The 15,111-nt window shown below is 50.6% G+C and overlaps 1 protein-coding gene across 1 annotated transcript in view; it reads left to right on the forward strand.

The window, feature by feature from the left end:
* The window catches only part of STX2 (syntaxin 2), a 31,548-nt gene extending 16,705 nt beyond the window's left edge, over positions 1 to 14,843 (forward strand). The window contains exons 4-10 of the mRNA XM_008069380.2: positions 204 to 277; positions 1,179 to 1,287; positions 6,763 to 6,836; positions 6,938 to 7,075; positions 9,332 to 9,442; positions 11,486 to 11,609; positions 14,787 to 14,843. Of these exons, the coding sequence (XP_008067571.1) occupies positions 204 to 277; positions 1,179 to 1,287; positions 6,763 to 6,836; positions 6,938 to 7,075; positions 9,332 to 9,442; positions 11,486 to 11,566 (587 nt within the window). The 3' untranslated portion in view covers positions 11,567 to 11,609; positions 14,787 to 14,843. The remainder of the gene's footprint in view (positions 1 to 203; positions 278 to 1,178; positions 1,288 to 6,762; positions 6,837 to 6,937; positions 7,076 to 9,331; positions 9,443 to 11,485; positions 11,610 to 14,786) is intronic.
* The last annotated feature ends 268 nt before the right edge of the window (positions 14,844 to 15,111 follow it).

Raw genomic sequence — 15,111 nt, forward strand, 5'->3', positions numbered from 1 at the left:
CTCTTACTCAAAAAAAAAAAAAAAAAAGGCAGTTTCTCTTGATGGTCTTGATGGTCTTTTTAGTAGATTGTTTTAAAAGGTCACTCATTTATTACCTTTAATTTTATGAAGAGATGCTTTAAAGATAAGATAAGCAATGTGAAGTTTGGCTCGAAAAACTTTCACTTTGAATTTACACGGTGCCGTCTTCCGTTTGCCTCTAGCCATCGAACAGAGTTTTGATCAGGATGAGAGCGGGAGCCGGACGTCGGTGGATCTCAGGATTCGCAGGACCCAGGTTTGCAATTTGCCTCTTCGGAGTAACATAAGGTTGAGGAATGAGCCTTTCTCTTTCTTCTTCCCAACTCAGAAGGGCTCACCTTGGCTGTCCTGTTCGTCCTTATCATGTTTCTCTATAAAAAGGACGTGATGGCCAGGCTCGGTGGCTCAGCTTGTAATCCCGCGCCCTTGGGAGGCTGAGGTGAGTGGATTGCCTGAGCCCGCGGGTTCGAGACCCGCCTAGGCAGGCAAGACCTCATCTCTACAATAAATCAAAAAAAATTAGCCGGGCGTGATAGCACGCGCCTGTAGTTCCAGCTACTCGGAAGGCTGAGGCGGAAGGATCTCTGGAGCCCAACAGGTCGAGGCTGCGGTGGCGGGAGCGGCCACTGCACTCCAGTCTGGGCGATAGTGAGACTCCAACTCAAGAAAAAAAAAAGGATGTGATATTTACATACCTTTTTATTGTGAAGAAGCAGAGTCCAGTTCTGCACAGCAGGGAGCAGTCCAGACTGTGCTGGAGTCTGTAACGAGACCCTCACCCTGCAGTGGCTTATGGGCATCAGAGGGAGTGCAGAGTCCTTGCCCTGCTCGGCCAAAGTGACCAGGAAGCAGGCTCCGGGCGCCTCCTGGGTCCCAGCCCTATCCTGTTTTCACTTGTGAGGCCTGTCCCTGGGGGCCCACGAGCCACTCCAGATCATGGCTTCCCCTTCTGTGCCAGTGCTGAGGGACCCAATGTGAGGTTAACACACTGCGCATGCGAGGGTCTCTGCACAGATTCTGCCGCAGATGGGCTGCTCTCATTATCGGCCATTTGAAAATGCACAGGACCCGTAGTTTGAGTTTCTGAAGGCTAGTGATTCTGCATGTCATTTTTGGAAGGAGAAATCACCGTTTCCATGGGCTTTCTGTGTCGTTAGCATTCGGTGCTGTCTCGGAAGTTCGTGGAAGTCATGGCCGGATATAACGAAGCCCAGACGCTGTTTCGGGAGCGGAGCAAGGGGCGCATTCAGAGGCAGCTGGAGATCAGTGAGTTGGGGGCCCCACATCTGTTAAAAATGTATTTTTTCCCTATTTGTACCAAGGTTGTGAAACCTGAGGACCTTGGATCTGAAACTTTCTTTTTCCTGAGCCACCGCTTGCCCGTGTGCACCCTCGGGCCCCCTGAGTGCGAGAACCCGAACGCCCCCCCTTCGTCCCTGGTGGGGCTTCGGTCGGGTGTCCCCTCTGAGGCCTTCTTGTCCGCCAGTCCCTCTGCTCTGGGTGGGAGACCATCTCTGGGCCCTTCTCTTCTGCCTGTTTGTGACAGAGGCAGGTGGCCCTGCTGTCCAGATGTTCTTGGGGTGTGTGCAACGGACAGCGGCGGGAGGATGGCATCTTCCCTGGCAGAGGCAGCTTGTCACGTGATCAAGGCTGCCAGGCTGCTCACTCCCCTTGTGAACCACCAGCTCTAGTCTCCAGGTGGCCACAAACCCACTGTGGGACACTGCCCCCTGGCTGCTCCTTCTTTCCCCTCCAACTTGGGGACTGGGGAACCAGCAGAAGGAGGCGCTCATGCTGCCTGCTGTGCTGAGGTTGGCAAAGCTCTTCGTCCTGCCCGGGGTTTCAGGCTTTCCGCTCGCCTCTGCGAAGCCCTGGCAGGTGAAATGCTGCAAGTGAGGCGGCGGCTCAGACCCTTCGCGGGTCTCGATACCTTCAGAGACTATCCTTGGCCAGCTTGACCTTGTCCCAGCTCAGCGAGGCTCCTGTGTTCTTAAGGATTATTTTTTTCCTGTGTGTTTTACCGGGTCAGTTTCTGTCGCCGTCTTCAGTGTCTTCAGGCTAGTCTCTTATTTTCCTCCTTTCTGGTCTGCCCTGGGCTTCATCCAGTGTGTGTTTCATCTCAGATGTTGGAGTCCTCACCTCTAGGTGTAGGCGTCTACCTCCTGCGTGTTTCTACCTGGCTGAACATCTGGAACTTGGTTATACCAGCTTGTAAGGTCCTTGTCTGCTCATTCTAGCTTCTGTGTCATTTCTGGTCGGTTGATTTTTCTCTTCATTGTGAGTGTATAGGGCTGCTCAATGAGCCTGGTCAACTTGGATTTTATGCCAGACATGGCGAATTGTACCTGTGGGTGCTGAGGACTTCGGTATTTCGTAGTTTTGATATTGTAAACATTCTTGGACTTTGTTTGGAATGTAGTTAACCACCTGCACACAGTGCAGTCTTTGGGATCTTGCTTTTTTTTTTGAGTTGGAGTCTCACTCTGTCGCCCAGACTGGAGTGCAGTGGCCGCTCCCGGCCACTGCAGCCTCGACCTGCTGGGCTCCGGCAATCCTACCTCCTCAGGCTTCCAAGTAGCTGGAACTACAGGCGCGCGCTACCACACCCGGCTATTTTTGATTTATTGTAGAGCCGAGGTCTCGCCAAGTTGCCCGGGTGGGTCTCGAACCCGTGGGCTCAGGCAATTCTCTCGCCTCGGCCTCCTAAAGTGCTGGGATTACAGGCTGAGCCACCGAGCCCGGCCTGGGATCTTGCTTTTGAAGAGAGCTGAGCAGCTTTGTTTGAGGACCTGCTATTCCTCCTGCTGAGGCAAGATTCTCTGGGTTCCCCGCTGTTGGCCTATGTGCCCTGCGGTTCTTTCGTCTGCCCGGCGCTCCCTTGGACCCTCTCTGATGGCTTCTTGGGGTGCTGATCCATGCCCTGGAGAACTCGAGGGTCTCCCAGGCTCGCGGCTGTGCATCTGGTTATCTCCTGGACTTCATTCTGCAGACTGTAACCACTTAGCCTCTCCTCAGCTCTGCCTTGTCCACTCGGGGCTCCACTGGGCTCCACCTGGGAACCCTGCCTGCTCCGTGGCTGGGCATGCCCAGTCCCCTGTGATGGCCAGCCATCGTGCTCACCTTGTTTGCTTTCCGTCTCTTGGGAGTCGCTGTGTGTACCTGATTCAAGGGCTCAGCACCTTGAACCCCCTGTTTCAGACTGTGGTTTGCTGTTTCATGTGGAGGGTCAACACAGCCCTGTTACTCCATCTGGGCCAAAGTGTCGGTCCAGTCCTTATGCCGACCGATTACTTTGCTACGAACATGTTTTTAAGAACTGTGTTGACTTTGGGGTCTGTTCCACCTTTTGTGAGTGAGGCATTGTCATGGACACCACATCGTGGGTGCACCGTGGGGGCTCTCGCTCTGTGGCTGTGGTGGGGGCTTTTGCGGCAGGCTCCTAGCTGGGTTTGGGGCCAGGACAGACTCAGCCCTGAAGGAGTCATGTCGTCTGTCACGTGTGTCTTCCTTCTTTCCCGGGTTATTTCATCTCTGTGTGCGTCATTTCGTTTCCAGCTTTTCTCCCATTGAGATCATGCTCATCTGTCAAATATAGGGTCTTTCTGAAAGTATCTTATAAGCAGTAACATATCATACGAGGGCCCCCCTGCCAATGCAATAATTTTGTGGATTGCAGACCCCTTGTAGTCCAGGCTTCCCCTGCTAGATAAGTGTTCTAGGAACCATCGGCATCCGTGTACCAGCTAGTGTTGTGAGAGGCTGTGTTTGGCTTCAGTGAATTTTTTTTTTTAAGATTCTTTCACTGCATTTGCCCATTTCACGGTGGGTGATTTATAAGCACACCTGCCCACACCACGCTAAGTGCTCAGCAGTTTTTGACCAAAAATCACACGCCCCCATGCCACACCCTTCCTATTCACCCAATCTCACCCCAGGCAACTTTCTTTTGTTTCCCTGGGTGAAAAACGTGCTCACAGGGAAACATTTTGCCGGTGTAGAAGGGTGGAACAAAAATGGCAGAAGGGCTAAAAGGCATCAAAATCGACAAGTTCAAAAACGGTCTGAGCCACGGAAGAAGTGTCTTGATAGGTGTATGGCATCCAACGGAGAGCACTTTGAAGGTGACTGAAGTTGGAACATGTAAGAATGCACAATTTTTTATAAATTCCAGGATTTTCTTAGGTCCCCCCTCATACGCATGCTGGCAGCTTTTTAGTAATTCCTTGGTCTTTTAAATTCATAACCCTCTCTGCGACTGATGTGTGGTGGGGAGGTCTAGGCCAACCCCCAGGACAAGGGGGATGAGAGACCACAGAGAGAAGCTGACATCCAGCTTCTCAGAAAGAAACATCCAGTGGGGACTTAGGAGCAGAAGCCATGTGCCGGGCAGCTGGGAGATGGGAGACCCCGCACCTGCCCCCCAGAAGGGACCCTCTCTAAGCCTGGCCTTGAGGGCAGACGTGTGTAGCTGCACACCACCTTTGCCTTCCTTGACAAGACGCCGACTACCACTGTGACCACCCACCGGGAGGTTGGATAAGCATCTTGATGAGGGGTTCCCTGTGCTGCGGGCCTAGACGTCTCTTCCTGGGTTCCCTGTGCCGCAGGCCCGTGTCTTCAGGGGTTCTGTGTGTTGTCAGCCTTTCTTTTTTTCTTAAATCAGGCAGGTTCTAGCCTCATGTCACAGGGTGTCTTTTCTGTATCGTATGCTTTATTTCTTCAAATGGGAGTGTATTTCTTCTTGGGGGCAGGACCTGTTCCCTGTGTCTACAGAACTGTTCCTGAAATGCTTGGGCTGTTGTGTGTCAGAGTTCAGAAGTGTCGAGGTGTTTGGAAGATGGAACGGGTGTAGGATGTATATTATATAATGCCCAGGTAGAGTCTGAGACTCACCCTGTAGTCACACACTGATGTCTCTCTCCAGTGAGATGTGAATGTTCACAGTAAGTGGGAGGAACTGGCATTATAAATAGCCTCAACTTACTTTAGATCAGATTTTGCCACCAAATCAATTTTGGCATCAAACATGGGACAAAGCTAGTGTTCATTATGTTTTGGATTTCAGAATGATGGATGAGGGATTCTGGATGTGCACTACATCTTATGTTCCACGATGCCAGGCTGTTTCTCAGGCACGTAGTTAGCCAGTAAAAGTGGACTTAGTAGTTGCATCTTTTAAAATTCTGTTGGTGGGTACAAGAGGAATTGGTGAACATGAGAAGTGAACAGTTATTTTTAGTTTTGGCAATTATATTTTGTATTACTTGAAGCAATTTTCATCTTTTTTTAAAAGCAAAGAAAACCTCAGAGACTCTCCTGTTGAACTGTTTGAACAGAGTTTTTTTTTTTGAGTTGGAGTCTCACTCTGTTGCCCAGGCTGGAGTGCATGGTACACCATGGTCACCACAGCCTCGACCTGCTGGGCTCAGGTGATCAATCCTTCAGTCTCAGCCTTCCAAATAGCTAGGATTACAGGTGCGTGCCACCATGACCGGCTAATTTTTTTGGTTTAATGCAGAGATGAGATCTCGCTAAGTTGTCCAGGCTGGTCCTGAAACCGTGGGCTCAGGCAGTTCTCTCATCTCAGTCTCCCAAAGTGCTGGGATTATAGGTGTGAGCCACAGCACCCGGCCTGAACAGAGTTTTAATGATTGATAATTTTCTCTCAAAAAAGTATAAGACTACGTAAACAAATTTTGTAATATACTAACTTTACAATTTTTTATTAAGTGACGTCTTAACTTTATTGAGATGCAATTCTCATACTATGCAAATGCCATTTGGAGTGTACAAGTCAATGACCTTAGCGTATGACCACAGTCCATTTTAGATCACGCTCACGACTCCACCAAGAAGCTCCGTGCCCATGTCACCCCCCCACCCCGCCCAGCCCCAGGTTACTGCCATCCTGCCTCCAGCTTCGCCAATTTCCCCATTGTGCAAATGGCATCAAGCACTACAGGGTCTTCTGCGACTGACGTCTTTCACAGAAGACAGAGTTTTCAAGGCATGGTGTGTTGGAGCTGCATGAAGACTCCGCCCCTTTCTGTGGCTGGGTCTTGCTTCATTGCGTGGATAGACCACATGGCCGAGCTGTGCGTCGGGTGGGGGACGTTTGGCTTGTTTCCACTCTTTAGCAATTATGAATAACGCTGCTGCGAGCATTTATATTAAATAACATTTTAATTATGGCATTTATCCATTTAATGCCATAATAATGTCTTTTGTGGCATAAACTGTGAAAAATAGTTATTATTAATCAGTTTTCTCCAAAAACCTGTGTACTTATTTCTTAGATGTCACTGATGCATTTAACTCACGAGGAGGACGTTAACTACTGGAACCTGGGGCGGGTGAGAGCGGTTGGTCCTGAGCACGGGCCTCGGTGCCCTTGGTGTGTGCTGCGTCTGCCCGGGCCCTCCACAGAAGCCAGTGGTCAGCTGTTAGGAAAAAACCACATGCCAAAGCGTCGTTTACTGATTTTCTTTTCACAGTTGCTTCTCACCAACATGACAGTGACGTCTTGGGATGCATCATGCTTGTCAGGTGTCCCTGAGTATTTTTGCTTCTTCCTGCTTCTCAGCCTCAGCTTCATTTCCCCATATTGACTATCTGCCTAAGAAAAGGCATTTGAGGGTGCATAGTGTCCCTGACTCAGTCAGACTTCTGCGACAGCTTGTGGCTAGGAGGGCCCTGGCCACAACCGTGCAGCTTCCTGAGGGGGTTTCCTGTCACCCGCAGCCGGCAGGACCACTACGGATGCGGAGCTGGAGGAGATGCTGGAGAGCGGGAGGCCGTCCGTCTTCACCTCCGACGTGAGTGCGGCTGCTGCCCGGACGCGTGTGGCCGGGCTTCCACCTTCCCACCCCGGGCCAGCCCCACGCTCACATGCGTGCTCTTGTCTCATTTTTCCAAGATCATATCAGACTCCCAGATCACCAGGCAGGCTCTCAACGAGATCGAGTCCCGCCACAAGGACATCATGAGGCTGGAGACCAGCATCCGCGAGCTGCACGAAATGTTCATGGACATGGCCATGTTCGTGGAAACACAGGTGACGCCTGGTGCCACCCTCCTGGGGGGCGGGTGGTGGCCCTGGGGGATCGCAGTGGCAGGGCCAGGGCTGGGTCTATCTGGGAAGGCTGCTATCCTGGATCTGGTCTCAGAATGCGAGAGCCGTCGCACTGCTCGGTGGCTCAGCCTGTAATCCCATGCCTTGGGAGGCTGAGGTGAGTGAATTGCCTGAACCCATGGGTTCGAGACCCGCCTGGACAACTTGGTGAGACCTCATCTCTACAATAAATCAAAAACGAGCCGGGTGTGGTAGCGTGCACCTGTAGTTCCAGCTACTTGGAAGGGCGAGGTGGAAGGATCGCCGGAGCCCAGCAGGTCGAGGCTGCGATGGCTGGGAGCAGCCACTGCACTCCAGTCTGGGCAACAGAGTGAGACTCCAACTCAAAAAAAAAAAAGAAAAAGAAACGCTGGAAGCAGCGTGAACTTCTGACAGCAAGGGATAGGCTATCAATTAGTTCATAGGTCACCTTTGTGGGCAGCCAGGAGGCAACTTGAACTTTTTGTTCATGGGGAATTTTTATTGTAATATGCGAATGCTTGTGCTAGAATTAAGAGAAAAGGGAGAGTATATAAAAGTCTTCTGTAAATATATCCATACATTTGTCTAATTGCATATCTACACAATTGCAGATGACATGAACTCGGTTGCATAAAACAGCATTCACAGAAGGAGAGAAATGTATCAAACAGTAAAACAATGGTGGCACCATGGGAATTCTAATTTTTCTCTCTAAATGTATTTACTTTCAAGTTTTCTGCAAGGAGCGGATGGTATAGTGATAATTGGGAGAACTGTATAAAGGAACAAACCCCAAGGGGCTAGGCTCCATGATGTGCAGCTTGTGCCTGTTACCTGATGCCCCATGTCTGCCTAGGAGCTTGCGTAGGGCATGGCAGGAGGCATGGACAGGCCTCTAGGAGCTCCAGAGAGTCACTGCACTTCTGAGAAATGTGAAACCCCATGTGTGTTACGAGGCGGCATGCGTGTATAGGCGTGGGGTGCTCACCCATGCTCTTGGAGTCTACGTGAGGCCCTCTCCTGATTGTCCATGCCATATGGGGACAGGACTCTGCCACTCACGGTCAGTGGCTGTTGGGAGGCAGCTGATCTCCTGCCTGTCAGACATCCTTTGCAGCTCACTGCCCCCCCCTCCTGAGTGGGCTCCGGAAAGCCTCCTATTGGTGGGCTTGTTTTCTGGTCACTAGAATGTGTAAGGGGGTAGGTTCCCATGCTCAGCTCACCTCCTGAAGACACTGCCCATCAGAAGACTCAGGCGCCATGCATTTGCTAGATGAAACTAACAACCCCTGGAGGTTGGGGGGTGCAGTCATCCCCTTTGGGATTTTGGGTGGGCCAGTGCCATGCACGAGGTAGGACGTGGAGCCTGGCATTCTGGCTCCTGCCAGCTTCTCATGGTTGCCAAACATTCCAAAGGAAGACAGTTGGGCAGTAAGAGTAGCAGGTTGTGTTAGAATCACTAAGCAATGTAATGCCTGAGACCTTAGTTACACTTGCCGTTCACGAAATGCATTCACTGCCTTGAGCTCCACTAAAAAAGTCGACGTTTTCTTCGCTTTGTGTCGTGGTTTCCGTAGACACATGTCAGGGTTGTACTGCACTGATGCATCTCTTCAGAATGTATGTGTAGTCAGGCTGACTAGGAGGCTGTCTGTGACTGAGTGGGTTAACTGTCCGTCCTTCCCCAACGCCTCCCTGGTCACTGCTGCAGCTCATGTCTGCTGGTGGATGGAGAGCAGGTAATGTGTCTTCTCCCTGCACTTCTCGCCTCACCTCCCCGTCCATTTGCTCATTCGCTGTGTCAACTCAGTGACATGAGCTGTGCTCAGATGACTGGCATTTCCACCATCAGAAAGACACCCTTCTCCTGTGTTGTCTGTCTGCATCACAGTGAAATGTCAGTTGACCCTGTGGCTGCCGCCTGTCCCTCACTGTGCCCGGTGACGTGTTCACGGACAAAAGCATATCTCACGGTCAACTCGATATGCTTTTAGTGGTCAGCATCACTGCCCATCTTTTAGCTCTTTTGAAAATGTCAGTTGAATTTTGATTGCTTTATCTCAGCACATTTACAATGGTCTCACCTTTTACCTTTCTGTAAATGTGAAGAAAATTCGGTGTCCATTCCATGCCCATTCTGTTTATTATGTGGTTGTCTTAAAGATACAGAATTAAGCCGTTTGAAAATGTCTTCTAAGTTCGAAAGTTTGTTTTCAGGGTGAAATGATCAACAACATAGAAAAAAATGTGATGAACGCCACAGACTACGTAGAACACGCAAAAGAAGAAACAAAGAAGGCCATCAAGTACCAGAGCAAGGCAAGAAGGGTGAGTCTGGCTTTGGAGAGGTCAAGGGTTTGGAGAGATCTTTGGAAAGATCTTTCTCTTTGTTTGATTTCGAGTTGTCATTCACTGACAGCCTGTCTGGAAGGTTTTCCAAAAAATAAGAATGCCTGAAATAAATGTTCTACTTTAAAATAGAAAGAATTCTTTTTGCTGAAAATTTTAGATGTTTACTAGATAAATTATGTTGAGGATAAATCCTTTTGTGTTCTGAGTAATTAAAACCCTTCACAGCCGGAAGGCAGTGCGGGTTCCCTTTTCTAGGTAAGTTCGGGTTTTAGAGTTCTGTTTCTCGGGTCATTCTTTGGAGGGAGTTCCAAAACCGATGGGGCTGGAAACTCTTAAAAATGGTTGGTCACACACTTAATGCTACGAGCATTTATCCCTATTTGGGTCATTTGCTAATTCTTCGGTTCGGAGGAGAAAAGAGACTTGCTTGAGTCAGAAGCCCTAACCCTCACGCAGCACCCACTTCAGGGATCACCAAAGGGAGAGAATCTGTTAGCTTAAGACCCATGTGCTTTGCCTTCAGAGGTTTGAGGGGCCCTGTGTAAATGTTTTTGTTGCTGGGCCACAGTTTAAAATGGATTCTACTGATGTAGACATTTTGTCTAAGGCCTCGGAAGCGTGAGAGATTGCGGGTCCGTGTGTCACCTTGTTTTGCAAATATGCGGAAATGCTGAGGGCAGGGAGAGCCTGGCCTATGAGTTTAGTACCTGAGCCTCAAGAGGGTCATGTGTGTGTGGAAGGTCTTCCCGGAAGATAGTGATGCTGCCAGATTAAGTTCCCACCGAGGGGCACTCCGTGCGTCTCCCTGTGTGTTCACGCCTGTTCATTTGTCTTATCTCCCAGTGTGGAGGAAAAGCAACCCAAAGCACCAAGCTGCTGCATGTCACCCTCGTGCCTTCCTGGGGTCAGCTGTCTGGGTGACCCCGGCTGCCCAGATGCTGATGGCCGGGGATGTCACATAGGGCCTTAGCAGAAGCTCTGCGAGCAGACACTTCTCAGCTTAGGAAGAACCGAGAAGCAGATGAGGGTGCACATTCCCACAGGCCATTGCGCTGATGTGCAGTTTTCTTGGACTGTGACATCAGCCCATGGAGTTTTCCCTTGGGCGTATCTAAATAGTTTCACTTTATTTCAAATGCAAGATAAGATTTCTTGTGGTATTTTATGTTCATCGTTTTAAAAAATACCCTGCTTGGGAATGGAGGTGGTGAGATGCGACATAAAGCGCTTGGCTTAGTTCCAGGCCCAGGGTGCTCTGCCCTGAGACGAGGCTGTTCTTGTCTTTCTCCATGTCTCCATGACCTCTACACAGCAGGCTGGGAAACCCTGTGAAAGAAAGTTCAGGAATCTCCGAAGACAGACCGTGGGTGGGATACAGCTTTGTTCTTCCTCTGCTGATGGGCCAGCCCAGCTTTGAGAGGAGCCTGGGTGCGTGACCCCGAGTGTAAGCTGCTTGGAGGTGTGATGCTGTGTCATGTGGGTTCAGTGCCTGAGGACCACTGCCCAGCGTCTCTTGACACCTTGCTGCAATCAATGCACCACCTCTGCCGCCTTCTCCTTGCTGGCAGCTGTGTTTATCCGGGCACTGCGTGTGGCCTCGGGGCTAGGTGGCACTCGTAGGATGGCTTTTCCATGTGCTGTGTCGGGGGCAGTGGATGGAATTGCCAGCAGCACACAAGCAGGAAGCCACGTGCTGACAGGGGCTGATGTGCTTCCCAGTCGTGAGCTGGCGGCCCCGTCCACACACAAAGATAGCCGCATCTCTCCGTCCATCAGAAAGCTGTCAGCAGCGTGATCTCGTTGCTCCCCAAGTCGGAACTCAGTGCTGAGAGTTTAGCAGCTCACCCCCAGGAAGCCTGCCTTCGTTGAGTTAGAGGTCACGCTTCAGAGCTGGACATGCCAGGCAGGACGGAGCCGATATCCCGTAGCGCAAGCTTTCGATGGGTTCTGATGGACCGTTCTATTTTCAGGGAGACGTGAAGTCAGCCGCCATGTAATCAGTTTGCTTTTCCTTGACAGAAAAAGTGGATAATTGCTGCTGTGTCAGTGGCTCTGGCTGCCATTCTTGCTCTCATCATTGGGCTCTCGCTGGGCAAGTGACGGTCCAGATCGCGTCAGCATGCATGCTTCTCCGCGGGTGGGCGTAAGTAACTAATCGCTAATTGACTCATTAACTTTTGCAGTTAACCAGTAATGGTGCTTGCCCGATTTTAACAGACTTAAAAGTATGAAGGCTTGCAGCTGAGGGTGCAGTCGTGCCAGCTAGCGACACACCTGCCCGTCTGCTGAGTGCTGGTCTCCAGGCGCTGTGCGCGCTGGGAGCAGGAAGGCTGGTGGCAGCACCGTGGACCAGCGTCACGCTCACGCCTGGCTCCGTGAAGCGCCTAGGTCTGCTTCTATCCCTTTAACGTGATGGCACGGCGGGTGGCAGCCCTCCGGCCTCTTGGGTCTTTTGTCTTCGCTCCAAGGCCGCTTCCACTTTCCATGTGCGGGGAGCCCTTTGCTGCCTGCCGGAGCCATGTTGGTGAAGATCACAGTTCATTCAAGACTAAAATGGATCGTCTCCGTGTATCTCTCAAATGTTCACTTTCAGAATAATCGCCACGATGGGGAGTGACTTTGTAAAATTTGCTAACTCATCGTTTGACCGTAGAATTGAGAGCCTGAATCTCAAGCCAGGAAAACAGAGACCGAAGTGAAAATCCTTGTCCTACTTTTCTATTGGCCGCATCTATTTTGTTTAAAAATATTTTCTTGTTAAAATGAAAACTGCACTTACCTAGTTAGCTTGTCTGTGACATCTTTGTTCAGGGCCTCTGAATGTAAATGATACTCAGTGATTTAAAGGCCCATTATTTTTGTCCCCTGCGTGGACATCACCTTTCCCCTGACTCCAACTGACTTGGGGGTTTCCCTCTGGTTTTCTTGCACACTGAGGGTCATTCTTCTTAAATTAACCCTTCGGTTAGAATGCCCGCCGGTGTGCGGAGTTTCGACACAGCCGTTAATTCTCGGTAAATGTCTCTCTGCCATGATCATTGTGATGAGAAGGTCTGAATTGCCCTGGGCTGTCTAGATTGTGACACGTGGTCCCTGATGACTCCGTTCTTGTGGTACGGAAGTGATTGCCGTCTTGAGGGTCACTCGGTGTAGGCATGTGCATTGTCGGCCTCACTACTGCTTTTTAGTCGCTGAAATTTCTGTCTTGACGGGAGCCTCTGATCTGCTTCCCATACCCAGCGGTGGGTGGGGGCTTTGGTGATCAGTGGCAGTGGCAGAACTGCACCCGGAATGACTTCGGTTGCAAGCTCCAGGACGTGGGGCCTGTAGTGTTCCTCTCTTTAGGCGGCCACACTCTCCTCGCACCCTTTTTGTGAATGCGAGTGTGCCTTTCTTAATTTTCTTAATTTTTCCTCTTAACCCTGCTGATGCAATGGTGTATGTGACTTTTCTTCACCAATGTAGTGGCATTTTTCAGTATTTTAATAACTCTTTTTAAAACACGTATTAAACATTTTTTCCTAATGGCCACAATGCGGTTACACTCAAGGTAAGATTGCAGTTTTTAGCTTGGACCCAATGAAGGTCACTTGCCGTGGGCACTGCTTGGTATGGATGTTGACCAGAAGGCGTCTCCCGGTGTGACCACCTGGGGAGCGGGGCCTGGTCCTGTGCTGTGGGCCTGGCTGGCCGTTTCACCCTGGCTTCTATAAGCAAGAACTAACGCCGAATGATCCCATTCCTAAAACACAAAGCCACGCACATCCCGGCAGCTGCCTTTGCGTGGGAAGGCATTGGTTGATGACTTTATGCCTTTAAAGCATCGGTGCATTCTTTCACCCCCCTTAGCAAGTTGCCTCCTAGAGGCTAGGCACTGTCCCACCTGCCTGCCCTGTAGTGTGTCAAGGCGCAAAGCCTCTTCGTAAAGGCAGGCCTAATTCCCATCACCCGCAAGGTGAGTGGGAGGCCCCATTTATATCTGAGGAGACAGGCTGAGAGATTTATAGCTACTTGGTGATAGAACCATGACTCGAACCCCAAACTGGGTCGACCTCCAAGGGTGTGCTCTTCAGTAAGAAGAAGCCCAGGCATCTGGTTGGAGCCATCACGAGAGACAGACGACACCTGCATGTCTGCACCCACATGCCATGTAGTCAGCAGCACCATTCTGAAAGTCACGTGTGGCAAGAGCACACATGTGTGAAGTGCCCAGAGACATGGCAGATGGCAGTACAGTGGCTGGAACCAGTGCCTGGGTCAGGGACCAGTACTGCCAGGGGTGGGGAGTGCGGGTGCCAGGATGTCGTCCCCCCACTCCGGGAAGGAGAGCTTGCCCGTGTGATGGGGGCCGCAAGGCTGTACAGGCTGGAGGGAAAGGCCTCTCTAGGAGGGTGGGAGGACAGGGTCTCAGGAGGGAAGGGCATCTCTCTGGGAGGTTGGGAGGGGAGGCTCGTGGTAGACCGTGCAGAGGATGATGGACGGTGGGCTTCCAGGACTGTGCACAATGCTTGCAAGGAGCATGGGATCTGAGGGGAGGGTCTCCCAAGGCTGCGCCCCTGGTCTGAGAAGGTCGCTGAGGGTCAGAGGGGCTGGGCTGTGCTTGTCTTCCCAAGCTGTGCTGTGTTAGTCGGCGGCGTGTGCGGACGTGGCGTCAGAGCCATCGAGGGTAGGCAGATGCGATTTCTCAGGCGAAAGTGTGTCATAGGTTTGGTGATTGATTTAAGATGAGGTCTCTCTGCTTTCCAGAAAGGGTCCTCTCATCCCATGTCTTCCTTCCCCTTTCCTCAGACCCGTTTCCTGAAGGAGACCAGGCCTCTTCAACCTAAGGTGGCCCAGCCTTCCGTCACGTGAGGGTGCTTAGAGAAGGGGAAACTGAGGCTATGTGGTGCGTGAACGCAGTGGAAGGCTGAAGGGATATCTCATTGGTTTCTTACACACATTTGTCATGTTAAATGCAAAAAATAGACGGAGAGGGTTTTCCAGTCAGTGAGAAGCAAGTTCATTTAAAGTCTAGAAAGATGTTCAACGGGCTGCTGACTGTCGGCCCCGAAGTTCTGTGATGGTCACAGCAGAGTGTCTGCTGGGAGCCTGAGTGGCGCCTACTCCTCGCATTCGCATATGTTAATTTAACATCCATGTGACACAGCTTAATATTTTGCCTTTGGAGTTTTTCTTTCCCCCCTTTTCTATGACCTTGAGGGTTTTTTTTATAATGGACTTGCATTTGAAATGACCCCAAATTCCAGAAGGACTTTGTTAGTAAATGACATTGTTGATTTCTTTGATACATTGTAAATTAATGTTTTTCTTTATCTTGCAGAAAATGATGTTCATTGTTATTTGTGTAATTATTTTGCTTGTGATCCTCGGAATTATCCTAGCAACAACATTGTCATAGCAACCATATCCCAAGAGCTGTTTATCCTCGGAGACTCACACCACCTCTGAACCAGATCAACATCCTGCATTTCATGAGTGACTCTCAGGCATTGTGACATGGCATCGAGTGCCGGTTTTTAAAGTAATGAACACAAGGAGAAGGCACAGCAGAACGTCTTGGGAGTGAGGACTCCGTGAGCAGGATGGAGTTGCCAAGGGAGCCAGATGTCCTCGGACCCTGGAGAATACATCGTGGGATGAAACAA

The sequence above is a fragment of the Carlito syrichta genome, unplaced genomic scaffold (assembly GCF_000164805.1).
Source record: "Carlito syrichta isolate Samal-C Ts95f unplaced genomic scaffold, Tarsius_syrichta-2.0.1 Scaffold311975, whole genome shotgun sequence".
Classification (NCBI taxonomy): Eukaryota; Metazoa; Chordata; class Mammalia; order Primates; family Tarsiidae; genus Carlito; species Carlito syrichta.